Raw genomic sequence first — 22840 nt, forward strand, 5'->3', positions numbered from 1 at the left:
GAATGACATTTGGTCAAATGACATATCGTCAAAAGAACGTTTAGTCGAAGGGGCATATGGTCGATTGGAAATGGCTTTCTTACTCTTTGCATTGATACTCTTTCTTTCACTTAAAATTTATACAATAATTAGTTCAGTTATCAGTCAAGGCCCACAAACACATTTTGATTGCTGTTTGCTTTTAGTCTACAGCAGTTGCTGTAGCACAAGCGCGGCAAGTCCAGCAGCAGTTGCTTCCAATTTTTTTTCCATATAATTTGCAGGCAGCTGTTGCTGGACTATTAAGGATTTTTTGAAACATGTTGCAAAGACTTTGGTGCTAAATTGAAGTCACACGATCAAAATTACGAGCGAAAAAAATCGTGTAAAAACAGAATCCTGTGTAAACAAAAAGCATATGCGACAAAGATTAATGCTACACCACGCGTCTCCATCTGTTGGCGAGTAACGCATAGTTCAGTATGTGATAGATTTCATTAAAATAGCCAATTTTCCAACCAAAGAAAAAAAATAGTCAATTTAATAAATAATGTCATGAATTACTTACCGTAGGGGCACAAGCACTGGTAGGCATTTCCTTCGTGGCCCTGGGAAAGATCCACGCAGATTCCGTTGTTCGTGCAGGGAGATGGTGTGCAGGCATCGATTTCCTCGCAATGCGACCCGGCGAAGCCACTGCAGCACTGACACTCGTAGCCCTCCTGTTGAGGAAACAAGGTGCAGAGAATTTCGTTCATATTAGATTCAAATTGAAAACTACGACTTGCAAATGTTCCAATGGCGCAGTCTGAATGGAGTGTGAAACGCATGAGGAATTCAAAACCGCAGGATGAAATTCTTATCAAACACTCTGTCGTTTGTTTGCGGTTAGCCTCCGCATGATAGATCGTCAGAACCCCAGAAGCCAGCACCGTACGAAACGATGCGACGGGTGTATGTCAAAGCAAACAAACGAACGGGTGGTTTCAGTACTCAGTAACAAAAAAATCCTCCCAACGATCAGAATGCCGGACGAGGGCACTGAAAAATGAATTAGTATTCCGGTGCGCACGCTGGTATGTCGGTTTTGGAAAGGTTTTCAGTTGGAATGGATGTCATCGGCTTCCGTCTGTCGGATTATATTCCCATGCACTTGTGAGGAATGTGTTGCACGCGTATATATTTGCAAACATATCCTTTATTACTTGCACAATTGGCTAGTAAGGAAATCAAGAAACCAGTACTTCGAGGTCTCACTTCAATACGACCAAATTAAAATTTTCTGGACAAAGGAGAGTCCAAAATCTACTTTTCGCTGCACTAAAAACGAGTAACAGCCATTATTCTATTTTACAAAACAACAACATGACAAAAAAATCGTCATTTAGCACTTTCTGCACCTGATATTGCGTGAATTCCAGAATCATCATTAATGCGGTGAGCATAAAGTGTTCAGATAAAATATATATAAAAAGGCTTGGTATTTAATTGATCTCCCTGTAGGCATCACAACACGATTTTGCGTATACCGATCAAAATTATGTTCGAGAAATTCTTGGCGTGTGGACTCTTTCTAGTGCCCTAACCTGTCCAGTTAAGGCATTGAATGATGAACGACCATCATACCCACAGCACTAGTTAGTGGCTTTGAGATGTGAAATGGAGTGAATTAGCAGGGATTCGGATTATTTCTTGGAGCTGGAGTTTTTGAACCAAATTTATTGCGTGTATGAATAAAGCGGCATTGATTTTTTTAGAAATTGAGTTTCAGGAAGATCAATTTCCTTATTAAATAAATTAACAAACGAACGTGACAATACAGGCCTAAATTAGGACACAATACCATTCATGAAGCACTCCGTTAGACGACCTCCGGTTCTCGCTTGCCGATAGTGAGTCGTCATTAGCTTAAGCAACAACCATTCACTAAATTGCACCTCAATTTGCGGTCAGAGAAAGGTGACAAGTGTCAACGTTGGTTCGACAGGCACCATCGCATTCGTTTCGAACACAGTGCTTTGTCGAGCGAACAATACGACAATCTAATGAGGAAACTACTTTCTCGTCCATTCGGTTGCGAACTGATGACCTCAGCGCTTGACACCCACACAGTCTACCGACAATGGGAATTATCGTTGGGTATCGTACACAAATTACGTAACATTGCTATCTTGAAGATAATTATTCAATTATTTTGATAGACGTAATACAAATGGTAACTTCTTTGAAAATGATTTCAAAAATTAGTAATCAAATGTTACGTTGATTGTGTTCGATACCTTGCCTATCTATAAATGTCCCCCTGCCTTAGAGGTGAGAGGCTGCTGCGAACGACAGATGAAATAACGGAACGGATCCCCATCGGTACCAATAATGGCAGTGGGGCGGATGAATCCAGCAGAGCTGGGCCACAATTTTATGCAGCGTTCGCACTTACCATCGAATTGTTGGAGAAGCATACACCTTTTCCGGAACACTCAGCATTTTCACCGCAATTGTCTGACTTGACGGTCACTTTGAGACGCACGCACTGATGACCCCACTGCTCGGAAACCACTGGAAGAGAAATAATGGCCGGAATAGAATACTGATATTAGAATGGGAATTAATGGAAAGTTGTAATATGATTAACTTGAAGCAAACGAGCACTGAAAGTCTTATTAATAAATTTATTAGCTGAAAATATTTATCTTTACTGAACTGGAGCTGAAGAGGCCTGTACATGCAAAAACTTGTCATTCTGCTGTATCCATACATGTTCGTCATCAACGACAAAGTCTACAAAGGAATGGTTCGCTAGTCACTTCAATTTTTTATCCAAAAATGACTAGCGAAATCCATTATTTGAGTTATTGCTCGACATTCTGAATACGTGTCCACTATCTGCGGTACGATCTTTATGTGTACCGTACCCCATCATACATGCTATGTAGCAAATTTCTTTGAAAGACCCTAACTGCCCGTTGGTCCTTTACAAGTGTTGTCCAGGCCTCGTGCACGTAGAGGACTACCGGTCAAATAAGCCTTGGGTGGATAGTCAAGTTGGTAAGGCTGCAAAATATATTTGATTCAAAGTATATACGGCTTTCATCCATGATGCGGCTTCCTCTACTGGTATAGTTTTGGTTGTTCTTCAGTAAGTCCAAGTACACAAATTCATAGACCACCCAAATTATCATCTCTAAAGAGATAACGCTATAGCGTATCTCTTCCTGTACTTCGTCTTCGATATGTTGACAGTCAGGAAGACCCGAATTGTGTTTTCTCTTCAGTCAGATGTCAGCTTCTCCATATTCCTCCATAGAAGCTTCGTCATTAGTGTCTTTTAGTAACGCCAAGTAGTTAAATAGCTTACATGAATTGCCATTACTTTAACGTTATCAACTATGCTTTCATAAGAACTCGAGAGCGCCAATGAGTAATGAACTACACATATCCCGGTATCCATCTTTGCCTTGACTCATAGGACCAGCTTGTCAGGGAAAAATTAATCGTGTATTATCTGCCATAGCTAGTCTCAATCGATTATTACGTATACGGCTTTGAGGTCGTATATCTGCAGTATCTAAATTATAGTGAACACCTGGTCCGCGGTGGAGTTTTCGTCCATGTCTGTGTACTGCCACATAATCTTTCTATAGCAACTGGTCTAATTTAACAGTAAAAAATGGGTAAGTACCTTGGCAGTCATTAACGACGCAGCTGCGTGCAACGTCATCTATGTGAGACGAAATTGACAGAACGATTGGTCCGAGCGCATGAGCTAATTCCGGAACGGTGAATACGATGAATGAGTTTGCATTTGCTTTGAGACAATGTAATTCACGAACGGCAATATAGTTCGTCTTAGGATCCACTCACTCATGTATCTTGAGCACACCTAGGGGCACAAAGGGCCAACGTAAAATATCTCCATCCTGGGCGGCTGCTCGCTTTAGCATTGACCTGGGCCCAGGTCAGATTCCTGTCGACTTCCTTTATTTCCTTGTTTCTACGAGCCCCTGGGTCTGCCTCTGCTGCGATGTCCTGCTGGATTCCAGTCCAGCGCTTGCTTGCAGATTTCGTCTCCGCTCTTTCGTGCGACCGACCCACCACCATTTACGCTCTCGAATATCTGTCGATATCGGTTTTTGATGGCATCGTCGATGGAGCTCAGCAATTGAGATCCAATCGTGAGGCCACCAGGCCCAAATTATAAAACGTAGACATCGGTTGAAAAAAATACTTGCAGTTTTTTCGTAATCTCTGCTGATACACACCAAGTCCCACTGGCGTATAACACCACGGATTTAACTTTTGAGTTGGATATTCGATATTCTAGCCCTATGTCGATCTTGGTTCCACCGTTCGACCCTAACTGGCTGCTAAGATATTGAAAGTTTTCGACCTTCCACACTGCTTGCCCGGCTACCGTAAAGTTGGAGAGGTTGTGTTGTGTTGGTTGTGTTTTCATCCAACGATTTAATCTTGTTGACGTTGATGATGAGGGGAGTTCGTCCAGGTCGTTCAGCCTACTCTGCATACAAGAGCACCGTTGTGCTAGTCGATAGCCATATCAATAGCCAAATCGAAGTAGTTTAGATTTGGTTTGGTTTATTGGACTATAGACTGTAAGCCCGTTACTCTGCTTTAAATAAAATTAACGTTACACATACAGTTGTCGTCTTAAATATAGTCTTAACTTATTACGAATCACTTCTGTTGTCAAAGTTGTGGAAATAACATCCTGTAGTCTGTTGAAATCATTCATGAACCTACTAGTTGGCTCATGCTGCGTGTAGTTCCTCGATCTGAATGGAGGATCAAAGACTCTCCGATGACGAACAGTAAACGGACTAGTATTGAAGTGTAGCCGGTTGTAAAGATACGAGCTGCTGATCCGCCCTCTCAAGATGTTGCAGAAAAACACTTTGTCAGCGATCTTGTGCCTGCTATTGATGGTGTCGAAATCAACCAATGAGCAGAGATCTTCATACACCGGTAACTGTTCTCTCCATCCAAGATTTCTCACAGCAAATTTCAAAAACTTCCGCTGCACTGCTTCCAGCCGTTGAATGTGTACGTCGTATTGGGGCCGCCACACCACACTCGCAAAGTCCAGTTTAGTCCTAACGAGCCCGGTATATATTGTTAGGATTGCGTGAGGATCGGTAAGATCACGGCCAAACCGTCGGATAAGCGCAAACAGTTGCAGTGACTCTTTAATGACTCCATTGATATGGTCATTGAATGGCAGTGACTGATCCATTATTACGCCCAAATCCCGAACGTTATCTACTCGTTGCAGAGTTGCATGTCCCAAACTGTACGTAAATGATATCGGCTGAATTCTCCTGGTGTAAGTAATCACCGAGCATTTGCTTGGATTAACGCTTAGTCCATTTTCGCTTACAAATCTTTCGAAGTTGTGAAGATCCTTTTGCGTCAGCATAGATAAGCACAATCGCGTTAGTCATGAAAGAAGGCAACTGATCCATGACCATGACAAAAAGTAGTGGGCCCAAATGTCTATCCTGGGCCCAAATGACTACCCTCCTGAATTAACTTCGAAGGAAGCCGATGAATTGTTGAAAACTTTCACATACTGAATTCTGCTCAACAGATATGTTTTAATCCATTCGAACAGCATTCCTCTGATACCAAAGTCTCCTACTGCGCGCATTATGCTATCCACCCCATCAACATCGAATGCCTTGCTCATATCCGTATAGACACAATCAACTTGATAGTCTTTAGACATATAGTATGTAACCATGGAGCTGAACTCATACAGGTTCGTCACAACAGACTTACCTTTCAGGAAACCATGTTGCAAAGTCGATACCTGTTCCATGATGCGCTCATAGAGATGTGAGTAAACAAGTCGTTCAAATAATTTCGGTATCGCGGATTGGATGGCTACACCACGATAGTTTTTTGCATTTGAGCGGGATCCTTTCTTGTGGATTGGAGTGACGTGCGAAATTTTCCAGAGTGGCCAGATGACAGCGATGAATTGAAGAGAAAAGACAATGGTCCCGCAAGTTCATCCTTAAAATCCTTTAGGAGCTTAGCTGGAATTCTGTCGGGCTCCGCCGACTTGCTTACGTCTAGCTCCATCAATCCTTGCTCTACTTCATCTCGTGACAAATTCATAGAGTCCGTGGCAGCAACGTCTGGAGAATTGATTTCATTTACTGGAGCACTTCGGTAAACACTCTTGAAGTAGTTAGCGAAAAGTTCTGCAGTGTCCTGGCCATTGATGGACGATTTGTTTCCATAATCCATCTCCTCCGGAATGCCGACATTCTTCCGTCTGCTATTTACAAATTTTCAGAAAGATTTAGGACTTTAATTTCATTTTAAACCCGTGCGATGTACACTTGATACGCTTCTCGGTGCAATACTTTGAAAGTTGCTAGAAGCTGCTTGTAGGAGGCAATATTCCTCCGCTTTCTCCGGGTTCCTCCGCTCTATAGTAATAGGCTGCCAGAGCAGCCCATGGTTTGGTACACGGTCAATCGCACCCACCATGATATCGTCGATTAAGATGAGGAAGAGTAGCGGAGATAGAGAAGATCCTTGCCTCACTCCAGTTGTGCAGGGCTCTGCACGTAAAAGCTTCGTACTTGCACTTTGATGAGACCGACGATTTTATTCGGAACTCCCTTGCGTCGAAGGGCGCCCCACAGATTTTCGTGGTTCAGACGATCGAATGCTTTTTCAAAATCAACTAATACCAGGTAGAGGGATTCTTGGAATTCGTTGACTTGCTTTAGAATTATTCGGAGCCTGACAATATCAAGGAAGAAGCCTGACAAAGAAGGAAGAAATAACAAAGAAGGGAGAAAGAAAGACGATAGAAGGAAGAAAGAAGCAAGAAGGAAGAAAGAGGGAAGAAAAAATGAAGAAGGAAGGAAGAACGAAGGAAGAAAAAAGGAGGAAAGGAGGAAGAGAGAAAGAAGAAAGAAGAGAAAAAAGGAAGAAACAAGAAGAAAGAAAGAAGGAAGAAAGAACGAATAAAGAAGGAAAAAAGAAGGAAGAAAGAAGGAAGAGAGAAAGACAAAAAAAGAAGAAAGAAAGAAGAAAGAAGGAAGGAAGAAGGAAGAAAGACGGAATAAAGAAGGAAAAATGATTGACAATTAGAGAGAAAAACTTACCAGGAACAGTAACGATTGCCTAGTATTTATATATTTATTCAATTGGTCCACTAGTGGAAAAAGTATTCAATTAAAAGACGATGAACTGTTTTCATCCTTATTGATGGCCGAGTCGCCATTTTGAATTAAATTCGGTTATCATTTTTGTTATGTTGACTGGTAATTCAACAAAAATGATTAGAATTCTAGTTATCAATATAACCGGATAATAAAGTTTGTTATTAATAAGTTATTCTACTTCACTCTCTATGTCCAGCCAACTGTTATTTACATGCCGTGATTCGAATATAAACAGCTTTCAGTAAATGCAAAATTGTAGAAAGCGTAGTGCTCTTCTATATTACTCCTCAAGAAAGCATAATTGGATAAGCGCCTAAAGATAATGCCGTACAATCACTAGATTCGGGTTCGAATCCCAGTGAATGCCAACATTTTTTTCAATGCGTAACAAAGTCGACAAATAAGATTTAACTATTTTGGTCGATAAAACAGTGATGGCTGATAACTAAGTGAAAACTAAATTTGTTATTTGGGTAAATACCATGTATAACAAAATGTGTTATCAACTTGGTATCAGTGCACTATGGTCCAGGATACAGTTTTACGCGGAAAGATGCATTTTACGCCATTTTTTTTTATTTCTCTTCTGACATGTAATGTTCTACAAAGTTGTAGCGCAGCTTACTTCAATATTTTCTGTAGCTCTTAACCCGTTTCGGCCCGGGCTACAATTTCAAATTATAAAATCCACCGTTCTCTTGTTTTTCGACCGATTTGCATCTTTTAGAGGAAAGATGCATTAAACCCTATATTTTTGTGTAGATGTATTGATTTGGAGATTGGGTATTTGGGGACGGTTTTACCGAGGGGTTCTCTGGGTCAAATGGGGTCAAAAATAGGTCAACTTCCTTTTAATCGTAGATAACTAGTTGTGAACAATCTCAATAATGATGCAATCGTTTTTTTCATTATTTTGCAATAGTAGGAATGGAAACTGTACGTTTGGACCACCAAAATCCGGTTACAGATGTTTCGGGAACCTGGTGTCCTCAGGGAAATGGTCACTTTTTAAGTGGTTCTGAAACCCAGCTTGCGGCACGTCAAACTTCATGATTTTGCAACGCAAATACAATAGAAGACATTTGCAGAACATCTGACCGTACTTGCCACTTCCGTTCTGAAACCCAGCTTGCGACACATCAAACTTCATGATTTTTCATCACAAATACAATAGAAGACATTTGCAGAACATCTGAGCGCATTGGCCACTTCCGGAGGTTCACTGGGATCCTGAAGCCCTCAGGGAAGTCATCATTTTTTGAGTTCTTCTGAAACCCACCTTGCGACACATCAAAATTCATGATTTTTCAACACAAATACAATAGAAGGCATTTGCACAGTATCTGGGCACATTGGCCACTTCCGGAGGTTCACTGGGAACCTGGTGTCCTCAGGGAAGTGTTCGCTTTTTGAGTGATTTTGAAACCCAGCTTGGGACACATGATTTTGCAGCGCAAATACAATAGAAGACATTTGCAGAACATCTGAGCACATTTGCCACTTCCGGAGGTTCCCTGGGACCCTAAAGCCCAATGGTTCTGAATGTTCACCACCTTCCAAACAATGTTCACTTACCTGATAACACCAGGTTTCAGGAGGAACTGGATATGTCGCAAGCTGGAGTACCATAAAAAGTGATCACTTTTCTGGCTGCACAGGCATCCCGCGAAGCTCAAGAAGTATTCAATTTGTCTTGCTGTTCTGCTAATGTTGTCTATTATATTCATGTTGTAAAATCATGTAGTGATGCCATGATATATAGCAAGTTGGGTTTCAGGACCATTCAAACGGTGACCGCTTCCCTAGGGAAGAGGTTTCTAGCGAATGATCCCAATGCCCCAAGATGCTCTGCGCAAATGTGCAAATGCCTTCTACTGATTTATGTTACAAAATCATCAAGTTCGATGTGTCGCAAGCTGGGTTTCATAACCACCCAAAATTGTGAAATGCAGTAGGTTTCCAGGGAACCTCCGCAATTGGCCAATGTGCCCAGATGCTCTGCAAATGCCTTCTATGAAATGTGTGTTGCAAGCTGGGTTTCAGAACGATTCAAAAAGTGACCACTTCCCTTAGGACACCAGGTTCCCAGGGAACCTCCGAAAGTGGCCAATGCGCTCAGATGCACTGTAAATGTCTTCTATTTTATTTGTGTTGAAAAATCATGAAGATTGATGTGTCGCAAGCTGGATTTCAGAACCATTCAAAAAGTGGGCACTTCCCTTGGGGCATTAGGTTCCCAGTGAATCTCAAGAAGTGGACAATGTGCTCAGATGCTCTGAAGATGTGTTCTATTGTATTTGCGTTGCGTAATCATGAAGTTCGATGAGTCGCAAGCTGGGTTTCAGAATCAATCAAAAAGTGATCACTTTCCTGAGGGCACCAGGTTCCCAGGGAACCTCCGGAAGTGGCTAATGTGCACAGATAATCTGCAAATGTCTTCTGTTATATGTGTGTTGAAAAATCATGAAGTTTGATGAGTCGCAAGCTGGGTTTCAGAAATACTCAAAAAGTGACCACTTCCCTGAGGGTATCAGATTCCCAGGGAACCTCCAGAATTGGTTAATGCACCCAGATGCTGTGTAAATCTCTTCTATTGTATTTGCATTGCAAAATCATGAAGGTTGATGTGTCGCAAGCTGTGTTTCAATATCGCTCAAAAAGCGATAACTTCCCTGAGGACACCAGGTTCCCAGGGAACCTCCGGAAACGGTCAATGTACTTGTGTTGAAAAATCATGAAGTTTGATGTGGCGCAAGCTGGGTTTCAGAACAACTAGAAAAGTGACCACTTCCCTGCGGGTATCAGGGTCGCAGGGAACCTCCAGAAGTGGTCAATGCACCCAGATGCTGTGTAAATGCCTTCTATTGTATTTTTGCTGCATAATCATGATGTATAATGTGTCGCTGGATTTCAGAACTTTTCAAAAAGTGACCACTTCTCTGAGTGCATCATGTTCCCAGGGAACTTCCGGAAGTGGAAAATGCGCTCAGATATTCTGCAAATAATTTCTATTGTATTTGCGTTGCAAAATCATGAAGCTTGATGTGTCACAAGCTGGGTTTCAGAATCAATCAAAAAGTTATCACTTTCCTAAGTGCAGCAGTTCCCAGGGAACCTCCAGAAGTGGCCAATGCGCCCAGATGCTGTGCAAATGCCTTCTTTTGTATTTGTGCTGCATAATTATGAAGTCATGAAGAAGGGGCCCTCCTTAGCCGTGCGGTAAGACGCGCGGCTACAAAGCAAGACCATGCTGAGGGTGGCTGGGTTCGATTCCCGGTGCCGGTCTAGGCAATTTTCGGATTGGAAATTGTCTCGACTTCCCTGGGCATTATTAGGTATCATCGTGTTAGCCTCATGATATACGAATGCAAAAATGGTAACTTGGCTAAGAAACCTCGCAGTTAATAACTGTGGAAGTGCCTAATGAACACTAAGCTGCGAGGCGGCTCTGTCCCAGTGTGGGGATGTAATGTAAAGAAGAAGAAGAATCATGAAGTTTGATGTGTCGCAAGCTGGGTTTCAGAATCTCTCAAAAAGTGACCACTTCCCTGAGGGCATCAGGTTCCCTGGGAAGTGGCCAATGCGCTCAGATGTTCTGCATATGTCTTCTATTGTATTTGTGTTGTAAAATCATGAAGTTTGATGTGTCGCAAGCTGGGTTTCAGAATCAATAAAAAAGCGACCACTTCCCTGAGGGAATTACGTTTCCAGGGAACTTCCAGAAGTGGCCAATCCGCTATATGTTCTGCAAATGTCTTCTATTGTATTTGCTTTGCAAAAACATGAAGTTTGATGTGTCGCAAGCTGGGTTTCAGAATCAATCAAAAGGTGACCACTTCCCTGGGGGAACCAGGTTCCCGGAACATCTAAAACCGGATTTTGGAGGTCCAAACGTGCAGTTTGGGCTGCGAAATGGTGAGTTGACATCCGGGAAGGGGCGCCTAACATAGCTCTGGTCCTCACAAGTTCCAATACTCACGCTTCCACGGGTCTTCCGATGACAATTGACCGCCAGCTAAGGGTTGCGTACTTAGCTGGTAGTGCAGCCTGGGCACTGTTGTCCTTCTGACATCAGCTAGAGTGAGAGGGTGCGTCCTGTGGGGTCTGCCTAGGATGTGGTGGGGTTCGACAGTGGGCTCTGTTGAACTTCTATAAAAAGCTGCATGTGTCCCCAAGCAGGCCCTATCAAAGCGACCGTGTGCCGCTCAAAGCGCACTAGCCTAGTCCTGGTGTTGGGTGGGACTTTAAACAAATTTGACCCGACTGACCGAGCGTCTGTTCACCAAGGAGATGCGGCTCCAACAGCGTCTGTTCTGGCATCCAGCGGCTGAGTATGAAATGCTATTCCCCGGAAGCTATACCTAAGATGGCAGCCCCATCCCGGTGGATAGGGAACCTTGGGCCGAAACATCAATTTGTTCGAGAATCCGATAATGAAAGAATACGGACTGATTTTACGGCGACGACTCTTAGCGCGAAACAACGGACACAAAAAAAAAACGTGCAGTTTCCATTCGCACTATTGCAAAATGATGAATAAAAACGATTGCATCATTATTGAGATCATTCACTACTAGTTATCTACGATTAAAAGGAAGTTGACCAATTTTTGACCCCATTTGACCCAGGGGACCCCCTCGGTAAAACCGTCCCCGAAGACCCAATCTCCAAATCAATACATCTACACAAAAATATAGAGTTTAATGCATCTTTCCTCCAAACTTGATGCAAATCGGTCGACAAACAAGAGAACGGTGGATTTTATAATTTGAAATTGTAGCCCGGGCCGAAACGGGTTAAGTTGGCTGATTTAGAGCAATTTCACCTAATTGGGTGTACCTAAAAAAACAGTATTTTTGATCTACTTTTTTTTGTTTTAGATTTCTCGAAAAAGTCTTCTTGGGGTGTTGAAGTGTTGATAAGTGGCTACCGCTTCTGCCTTATAAGCAGGTTCAATTCCAGGCCCGTGCCTTTCCTACTTTGTATTTCTATCATAGTTCTTTCTGTGTTTCACGTTCTACCAACACGATTCTTACTGTTATAACCTTCCACACTAACAATTCCAAAACCTCCCGTGGCACCTATGAGAAGTCGTAGAGTTCTTTGCATCTTTCTTAAGTAGCCCAACAAACATTCACTAGTTGAACAAACATCAGTGTGATGATTTAATTCAGCGCTGTGTTGAATTATGTCTGTACTATTTCTTATCACAACTTCTGTTCAAGCTTTGTTCACACAATTTTGGCGAAGTTTTACAACTACATCATCTCATTTTGAAAAACAACTTTATTAACTGATTCGTTAAACCTTTAATAAGCATTTTAATAAGCCTCAATTCAGCTACATGTGAATTCTTCGAAAATAATAACGCATAGAAGGTAACATCAGTAAGATCTTTAATGAACGTATTTTGAAGCAATTGCTATTTTCATATAATCATTTTAAAATTTTCCTAAATCGGGTCTCGAACTGCTGTCATTTGATCATCCGCCGGTAACGTTGTCATCCGCGCCATCCTTGATTTGTTAGATATGGCTCACTCAATGCATAACATAAATAATCTTATTGCTGAATATGAATCATATTCAATAAGTCGATCTGTCAAACTACAGTTTGTTAATAACTGTAAAATTTTTTATTTCAACCATTGTTCAATCAGTCATAACCATCGCACACTAGGAAAAATACGTAAAAATAATGTCGGTAAACGATAAAATAAAATCCGTCCCCAATGCTATTTACGAATTTTTGAAAATAAAATCAATGTATATTCGGCCTTCCTCAGAATCTTTTGATAATCGGCTGCGATAAGTTGTCAAATGCTAAGATAATTTCAATTATTTCGCCGCAATAAAGATCAACATCCATTCGATAATATTGGGATTCCACACATCAAAGATTCAATAATTTTCCGATGTTATTCAACGGCGTTATGTCCAGCTTTTAGTAAATTTAGTTCCGCATGAATGCATGATTTTTTTATTGCTCCAGCAGTTTTGTTCGTTATAATCTCCGACAGTTTAATAAATCACGAAAATAAAAAGCATGTCTAGAAAATAAATCATTATTTTTCTATAAATCAAATTTCCCAGATCTAGAACCCAGATTTTCTCTCAAACTGAAAAAAACATGTTTTTTCCCACTGTGCGATAGATCAGATAAATTTGAAATCCAATGGTTAAGAAAGACAAAGGTTAAGAAGGATGTTTAATGCCTGCTTATTAACTTACTATTCAAACTCAATTCGACCACCCTTTCAGAGCATCACATCATAGTCGAACAGAGAACTTCAAAAATCATTAGTTCAGTACATTGTTAAACTTCCCCAATGTGCTAAAATGTGATAAAACGAAAACGTAAGTTCGACTTCAAATAAAGGTAGTAAACAAATAAATAGGCCATGTCGAATATTTGTTACATTAAATGCTGAAATGAAATCTGTCTAGCAAATTATTCAGCATCCATTTTATTCAGCTACAAAGATCACAAATAAACAATAATTCAACCTAGATGCTTATTTGTAGCTTGTCGTTGTTTGTTGGGAGGTGTCCATCTAACCATTATTCCGCTTCCCCAGCATTCGCAAGGTGACCAGGACAGATCTGGACTTTCGGAAAGTGCATTGCTTCCATCTAAGAGATAGTGATTAGTCCTAAATCAATATCTTTAGTAACGGTTGAAAGTGATGCTACTCTCATACAATAGTCCAGGCTTGTACTACCTACGAATTTGTGCGAATTGCGAAATGAAAGCTAATGCTAATGCAACAACGTTAAAGCTACATAGCTAACGCGTCATAGGTTTCCTGCGAAACAGAGCGATTTCTTTCGTTGCGTAGGACATAACCGGTTGAAACAGGTCACAACTTTTTGGGGGAACTGTTCCGTTTTTCATTCAACAGAACATATTTTCATCTCATCGCAAAACAGAGAAATACAGCACCAATCTTGTCGCTTCTTTTTGCTAACATGCGTGCTCACTGCTGAAAAAAATCACAAAAATAAATAACAAATCAAATACCTTTTCATTGCTTTGTTTTTGATGGGATGGAAATAAGAGCTATGAGACCACTGTTATTTTTTTGATTTTGTTTTTCATTGTTTTTCTTAAGAGCTTAACTTCCACGCACGCCGAATAACAAATGCAAAATTTTCAAAAATAATAAAATATTTTAAGACATAAAATGGCGGCAGTAAGAAATTTTCCAGTTCACTCGTGCATGCAACACTCTACGATCTTCCATTAAAATATAAATAATTAGAAATACTCAGCAAACTCCATTATTGCTTTGAGGACAAGCCTCCCGGAATCCAAAACTAAATTAACTCGCGTTTTCAAGGCCTCACCACTCAATACGGAATACGCACAATTTTAATTATTTCATACATACTGCGACGCAACAAAACTGAATTAATAGGTAGGATGATATAAATTTGGATTCCTTGGAGGCTTGTCCTTAAGGTGAATGAGAAAGTGATATGAACCTTTCACATTGATTCAAACTCCTTTCTTCCAGGTATGAGCAACAACAGTTAATTATTGGCAGCTAAATACCATCTGAGTAGAAGCCCTTCAAAATAGACTTGTCCCACCTCCGAGACGCCTAATCTCTCCTTCCCTCATGCCCAGAAAACTGCCGAGCCACACCTTACATAAACAACAGAACCATTTATCAACATCGGTATCGATTAAGATAGATAACGCAAATTGCTTTCTCAACATCATCTGCAAACATTGCCAATCCGTCGGAGTCGTCGATTTCCAAGGTGCGGGCGGGTGACTGGCTTAGACAGTTGTCAAAGAGCTCGTCATCATCATCATCACCATCGTCCGCGTTCCGAGTTCATCAGAAGCTTTGGCTTAGTGGGCACTCTCCAATTGCCATCCAACGAAACGGCTGATCCGCCGGATACCGAGTACCAGCTAACGACACAATAATTAATGTACCAACGTTCCGGATTAAAGAGCAGGGCTAATGACGATGGCGAACGGAGAACGATGGCAGCTATGGATTGAACGTAGCAGTATTTCATTATTACAGTGACATCGTCATGCCGGTTCGAACCATCAGAGACAATGTCACTGCCAGAGAAGGGGTGGCCCAACCTGTGTGGATGAATATAAACTTTCTGCTTGACAAGGCTAGAGATAAATAAATCGAACATAACAAAAGACAAATAATCGCGTGTTTTCGCAGTAACTGCAGAAAGGGGGAATACATGTAATAATGTTCCAAACCTATCTGTTCATATGATGGGAATCCACTAACCCCACTCTTCGCTACGCCACTGATCGGGACGAATCGTGTTAAATCATGATTTGTGATGAACAGCTTGCCGTGTAGTGAATTTGATGTGGCACGGATAAAAAAGAAGGTGCACAAGATCCGAGATTGAGTGAGAAGTCAGTCAAATTAAACTTACCAATTAGCAGATTAATTCCTTCAGTCAGGTCTTTATCGTACAGGGTGACCAGCTTCTTGCCGTCCACGACCAGCGGGGTGATGTCGAGCAGGACGCCCTCGGTGATGTCGCAGTTCTCGTGCCCGAGCCGTGTCACCTGGTAGACTGCCGTCGTCGTGTGATGGGCACTGATTTTAATTGGAAAAGTGCAAGCGTGCAGGAAATGGAACGAAGAGAGAGAGAGAGAGAGATGATTAATGGCACTTTGTCTCATTTGGAAGAGGTAAATTATAGCACTTTGTAGGAAAGATGAAGGTTTTCAGATGAGGTGTTATAAAAGTGTGTAGCACACTTAACGATGATTTAATTATTTGTCGCCTAAAATTTGGAACTTTTTCATCAGATTATAGGGTGGGTGTACCAATCGTTGCTAAAGTTAGGAACAACTATTTTTGCCTTTCTCGTATACTAAGTATACGTAAAGGCTATATGTTTGCTCCAAAAATGAACTTTTTATTGGAGGCCCGGAGACCCATAATGTTATGTACCAATCGACTCAGTTCGACGAATTGAAGTGATGTCTGTGTGTGTGTGTGTTTTTTTTTCCTAAGCAATGGAGGGGGAATCTGCTCAACAGACATCCTGGGTTGTCCAGGAAGTGCGGGGTTAGGGACCACCTCCAACAGCAAACGAGGGAGGCAGGACTACATCCCCGACCCGCTAAACCGTTTCCATTGCCGCCAAGCCCATAGTCCCTTCGATACAACCAGAAAGTAATGCTTCAAAGGGGAGTTAGAAAGTACGTATAGAAGAACACCATGGTAGTAGAACACTTTTTTAGAAGAACACCATGGTATCGTGCCAGCGCATTGCCGGCTTTCCAGGTGGCCTTACCACGCCCTATGTCCTCGGAAGTTGGAAGGGTCGACTTCGTGCCTGCTTCCCTCTGCACAACTGGTATCAAGAATGATGATGCCGCGTGCGTCCCAAATTGACCTCTCCACAGGGCGGAATGACCCATGCAGCCGACTCCGAACCCTTGGACCACCTCTTATTTGCGCCTGAACTAGCCATTCCTCGAGTCCACGTGCCACCTTCTGTGTAGCTCCGAGACGATTTGGTCGATAGCCGATAAAACGGCGTTCCAACCAACTTCATTTTTACACATCCTCCGGACTAGGTTGTCCGGGGTAGTGTCCAGACCACATGTGGCAAGCATGTGGTCACGCATTGTGCGAAAACGTGGGCATACGAACAACACGTGTTCCGCCGTTTCCTCTAAACCTGCGCACACCGGACCTGCTTGTCCGAACCGGTGTAGAAACCGGTAAGGACCTGGGTTAGGTGGAAAGCAAGGCTGACAATAGTCATTCTCGTCGTATGAAGAAAGCGAAAAAAAAATTGTCTCCGTCATAACATTGTACGACGCAACACCTATTCGTTTTCTTCGGGCCGCATGCGTACCACGACGATAGTCGCGCAGCCAAAAGTTATGACGATTTTCGTCGTCACTTCTTCACACAATTGATTGCACGTCATTATAGATGGACTGGTTAAAAACATAATAGCATCTCAAATAAACAAATAGTATGAACTTTGATAGCATAAATGTATCCATAACATTCATAACTCTTTCATACGTTACTTCAAATTCATTATTACAAAGGATTAGTAAAAATGTTCCTATGGCAGCTGCCGCTTGAAGAATAACAGTATGAAGTCTTCGTTCTTCGATGTCGTCATGACGATTTGGTTACACGACGAAAGCTAACGTCGTGCGCGTCATTGACGACGTGTAGAGTAGCAATGAAGACATTACAACTGCTCGCTACTGTGGCATTTCGTGTTATGACGATGACTATTGTCAGCCCTGGTGGAAAGTGATTTCCTCATGGTGCCTCTTGACCCACGTACCTATCTCCGGTATCAACCTATATGTCCAACTACCCTTAGTGGAACTGTCCCACGCACGCTGCCATTTGACCATTGAGGCCAACCTGACAGTCCTACGGATGTCTCTCGCGCCACGCAATTCAAAGCACTCTATGTCTTCACCGATAAAGATATCAATAGGCATCATACCGGTGATGACGCAAAATGCATCGTGCGACACGGTACGGTACGTGCTCGCAACTCTTAGGCACTTTCTAACTTCGTTCTGTAGCAATTAATACGCAGGACCGTGCCCCAAACTGGCCCTCCATACCTCAGTATGGACAGAGCGACACTAGCCAGAAGCTTGTACTTGCTGGCATAAACCGCAGAGCTATTGAACATCACCCGGGACAATGCCACTATAACTGTGTTTGATGGAACGTTCAGAGGTGACCACGCAGTTGCCTGCCCTTATCACCGCTTGTTGCTCCGACTTTCGGTTGTTAACAACAACCACCTCAGTCTTGTGGTGATCCAGTTCTAACTTCCTGGAACTCATCCACTCCTCCAAAATGGCCTCCACAAAGTGAGGCCAGGGACTTAGGTCATGACGCGGGAAGAGCCCCGCGATGATCCTCTCCAACATCTCTGGATTCCGCTCTGTAGGGCCCATCGCCAACGTGTCTTGGCCATTACGACCCTATAGGTGTCATCCTATGGATTCGCGTTGGAACTTTGACACAGGCCCTCGAATCAGGATTTTTTGCTTGATCTAATCTCAGTCTTCAGAGCGGCTCTAGCAGCCACGAACGCCATCCGTCGTTCAACACGCTCCTCTTCTGTGCGTGCTCGCTGCATCCGGCTCCGTGCCCGTAGGCAGGCACGTCGCAGGTTCACAATTGCTTGAGTCCACCAGTAAGCCGGTGGCCTCCCAAATGACCTCATGGAGAGATAAACTTTGGCTTGACACAGTTCTTAACGGACCACGGATGCTTCAGGTGGTATCTGCGCAGCTGCTTCCGCCTGTTCGCAAGCCCAGACGTGACAGAAACGGCTGGGCACATTCGTTTCACATGTCCCCGGATCAAAACGGAGAGGAGTACGATGCATGCGGAATGAACACTACTACCGATAACATCATCAGAATAATGTGCCCGAAGTGCGGTCGCAAGAGTGTTGACCAGGATAGCTGACATCCTACAACGAGGTTGGTACACGGAGCAGCAGCAAGCTGTCGTTATGGATAGCGGACCATGATCTTTGCAGCGCTTCCAAGGCGTCCCCTCTTATGAAGTGAATCGCGTTGGAGCGCCTTTCGTTGGCTATAGGGGAGTGTCAGCTCCATGCCAGGGGGCACTAGGCATTGGAGGGGACTGACGCCGGCCATCGTGTAGTTTCCTTGAATAGGGAGAGGGATCCTGTTGTCTCCGGAAGGAGTGGAAGGAAAAGCGGTACACGATGGCGAATTGATAGGACACCTGCTCAGCGCAGGCGTTCTCAGCTTGTGTAGACAGTAGAAGCCTGGAAGCTATACGAGATACTGACCGGAGATAGTATGCTGACGAGTCCCTGGCGCGCTAGGTTAGTCAGCTCCATACAGTATAGTCGGCTGTTGATTAGAGCTTTGTTATTGGTGGCTCTGTTATTAGTCGTATGTGGTTTGGATAGGTTTTTCATAAGATTAATTCTCGATCTGCAGCTGTCCTCGTGAAAGACAGTCCTCGGTCAATGGAGAAACCGAAGACCTTTACAAGCTTCCGGTCTGGAATCGGCTGTCCATCAAGACGGTATCTTCCGTTACATATATGCCCGCGAACACTTCTGGCTTATGGCACATATCTTCCAAATTGAGGTGAACGTGCCCCTGGAGCCGACGTTCTGATAGGCTAACCAAGGCCAAGCAGCTGTTCAGCAGAATCTACAGCAATATATCCCTCTAAATATCCGGCCTTTACCGCTTAGGAAAAACATCACGAATGTTGATCTCTAAAAAGACGCATTATGAGAAACAAAACTCATCCTAAGCTCAGTCTCTCTTCAGTGATAGAACCGGCTACTGATGGTTACTCTTTACTGATGGTTCAAAGATCAAGGAAAAAGTCGATATAGGAGTCGCCACCGACAGTGAGTGAATATTATACTGATTACCGCACCACTGCTCCGTTTTCTCGACAGAGGCTGCCGCAATATTTCAGGCTATCGCACAAACAAATGACGGGAATACACTGATTGTAAATGACTCCGCAAGCGTGCTGGCAACTTTAGATTCTCCTCCGTTAGACGAACGTAACACGATCAGTTTTCTCAAAGATATATGCCCATTCAAAGCGATTTGAGAATTTGGCTATGAACACGCCCAAGTAACATTCATACAGCTCTTTGGCATTCGATGTTATTTATTATGGTTTTATTATGGCAATAGGCTTGCTCTGCAGTTTTGATAAAGCATTTATCACGCCTAAATTATGATCCATCTTCAAGCTGTTGCCAAAACCTTTTGTGACAGGTTATTAATTCCGAATACTATGAACTTTTCAATGGGAATTTATTAAGGCAGTTCATGCTCTGATTAAACCTGCCTGGGAAATATCATTAAAACTCCTTGATGTTTAATTTATTTGTCATGATGAAATACTTCTTAAAGTCGTTTTGTTACTATAAAAGTTACTTTCGGCTTTAAATCAGATCAATTGGCATTTGTGCTTGCTACATAAAGAGTCTTATAAAATACAAACTCTGCAGCTCTGAAAAAATCAAAACCAAAAAAGTGGGAAAGTGAAGACGAGTAGTAAGAGCTGAATCCTTCATTATTGCAAAAGAAATAGCTCTGAAACATCACCACGCTGCTTGCTTACTCATAATATGCATCCTGACCAATTTTCAGCTTTATAAATCAACTCGATATCGAAATATTCATTTCCGAAATCACGAGGTGACAAACTTTAAAGAATACAAGATAGAATAAAAACACGGTGCGTAGACCTGATCCAGTCGCTATAAAAGACTCACTTTTCCACTTTTCCAACAGGGGCACGGAAACGTTTTTTTATGTGTCCGACTGATAAAGCGCCGCGGCGCGCCGTCACCACTAGTTGAGTACTTCATGTTTTACTTACGTGTATTAAATGATCCATTTGAATTCTATCCTAATTTTATCCATGCCCTATGTTTTTCTTTCGTTTGGTAAACATGATCTGTCAAATTAACTCCAGTTATGGTCACCATATATGCCGAAAAATGACCATTCATCATTTATAACAGTCATTCGAGCCTTCATACATGCCATATCTAAACATTGTGATTTTATTGTTAATTTCATCGAAGCAAAGCAATGTGAATAAATGGATGGCGAGAAATCATCTCGGATGCCATCGCCATATTTTTTTCACTACACATTAGGAGATAATTTATAACGAAATATCTATTAGTACTGCATTACATATATGATTTTATATGATATTTTATGTACAAATCAGCTGCAAATAATAAAACAATTAAATACGCAATTTTCAATTTATCAACAATTTGTTTTTCGAAAAATAATATTTAAAACTGGGTTTACTGAGAGCGCATCAGTTATATCGGAGTTTTGCACAATATGACACAATAAATCTCATTTGGCACCTAAAATTGAAGCATCATACATCAAATCTGCTTTGATTATTTTTCTCGATGATTATAAATATTTCATTTCAATATTAGATTATGGCATTTTATGGTTTCATGTACAACAAACTTTAATTTATTTTGTTGAGACGGAACATATTTTATTATTTCATGTGAATGTTTGCATAAAGCTAGACCTAGAGATTTCCGCAGGCATTAAACAGCTTAACAGATTAAACAGCTTAAAAAAGGTTTCAAATGAGGCCAACTGTCTTTTATAATGGTTTACAAATAGATTACGAAAGGTTTTTGGTGCCGAATTCGTATTCATGCTTTGTCATATTCTTATCTTGAAACCCGTCTTGCATTTACCCTTCATTTTACCCCATTTCAAGAGTGGGTCAACTAGGCAGATACTGCTCTCCAAGACGTTTTGGTGTTAGCGATAAAGAATAAAATGCTTGACTATGGTTTAATTGTTGTAGGATTCAAATACTCTTGTAGTAAATCATAAATCTTAAAATGTTACTTGGGCGGTCAAGTTTTTGGACCACCTCACCTGTAGTATGACGACTGATGTACACGGAAAACTATTTCAGACAAAACAAATAAAAGGACAAAAACTCTTGATTTTGATGAAGAATGGTTTCCAAACTTCTTCTCCTCAGGCTGGATCTTATATACCCTCGACTACCTTTGATACAGTACTTATCCTTCTGGTCCGTTTTACCAATTTTGGAATACAAGTAATTAACATTGTTACGGCACCCTTCTGGTACGAAAATTTGACACGAGATGAACCAGCCTTCGACTGAACATCTCATTGATAAATAGCGGTAGGTGTCAGAAGCACTTTTTAGGCAAATTCCTGAGCAATGTTTATTAAAATTGCAGTACACACGGAATTGATGTTCCTATAAAAAGATATTGTCTAAAGTAGAAACATAAATCTTTCGGAAAAACATTGTTGTACGAGAATTAACGAGATAGACAAAAATTGGCATCAAAAATCTGTCAGGATTACGGTTACGTATTATGATCAAACGTAATAAAAAATAGCACTGTATGATTTGTGTCCTGCTAATCAAAGTGGGTCAACTCAGGTTTCTAATGACACTTCATCTTTCCTATAAGTCGAAATGAAAAGAAAATCCTATAATTCGAAATGGAAAGAAAATATGAAAGGCCAAACAGCGTACTTCGCACTAAAGCACCCTGGCGGTCTCTCCGGGCCCAGTCGCCCTTACCAAACACTCACCTTTCTCCGGTCTTGTTATAATTGGACGGAATTAAGTGCTTATCGTCAATCTCCACAATCAACACGTCCCCGGACTGGATGTCGGCGGTGCCTTCCCACGAGATTGTGGTCGGGATGCAGCTGGATCCGGCCGAGCAGTCCTCTGGCGTCTGCTGAAACGATAGGACCAGAACAGCATAGAAATGGAGATTAGCTGGTAATCCTTTTGGGAAAATATGGAAAAAATATGGCGACGGAGCACCCGAGCCCGAGCCCGTGAATAGAATTAGGAACACGGCGAAAGTTGATTCTTTATCTGATCGCGGTGGGCAAGCAGCATTGCGAAAATAAACACCATATTATTACGACCGAGCTGCGGAAGCTAAGCTGCAAATACCTGGTGGTTTGGGTCTTCTGAGAAACGGAATTCATTGCGGGGGAAACTTAATTTTCGTTTGGCAGAGTAGCTGCAAGGATGCTCAGTGTCTTGCACTCCCAAAGTTAATCTTCTCGAGAAATTAATTTTCAGCTTACTCATCCTT

At 42.0% G+C, this 22840-nt stretch overlaps 1 protein-coding gene across 1 annotated transcript in view; it reads right to left on the reverse strand.

The window, feature by feature from the left end:
• LOC134212102 (uncharacterized) overlaps window positions 1–22840 on the reverse strand; it is a 443781-nt gene that overhangs the window by 95218 nt on the left and 325723 nt on the right. Inside the window, exons 3-6 of the mRNA XM_062689641.1 lie at window positions 22320–22468; window positions 15602–15768; window positions 2417–2535; window positions 548–701 (exon numbers count right to left, since the gene is read on the reverse strand). Coding sequence (XP_062545625.1) covers window positions 548–701; window positions 2417–2535; window positions 15602–15768; window positions 22320–22468 — 589 coding nt within the window. The remainder of the gene's footprint in view (window positions 1–547; window positions 702–2416; window positions 2536–15601; window positions 15769–22319; window positions 22469–22840) is intronic.

The sequence above is a fragment of the Armigeres subalbatus genome, chromosome 2 (genome assembly GCF_024139115.2).
Source record: "Armigeres subalbatus isolate Guangzhou_Male chromosome 2, GZ_Asu_2, whole genome shotgun sequence".
NCBI lineage: Eukaryota > Metazoa > Arthropoda > Insecta > Diptera > Culicidae > Armigeres > Armigeres subalbatus.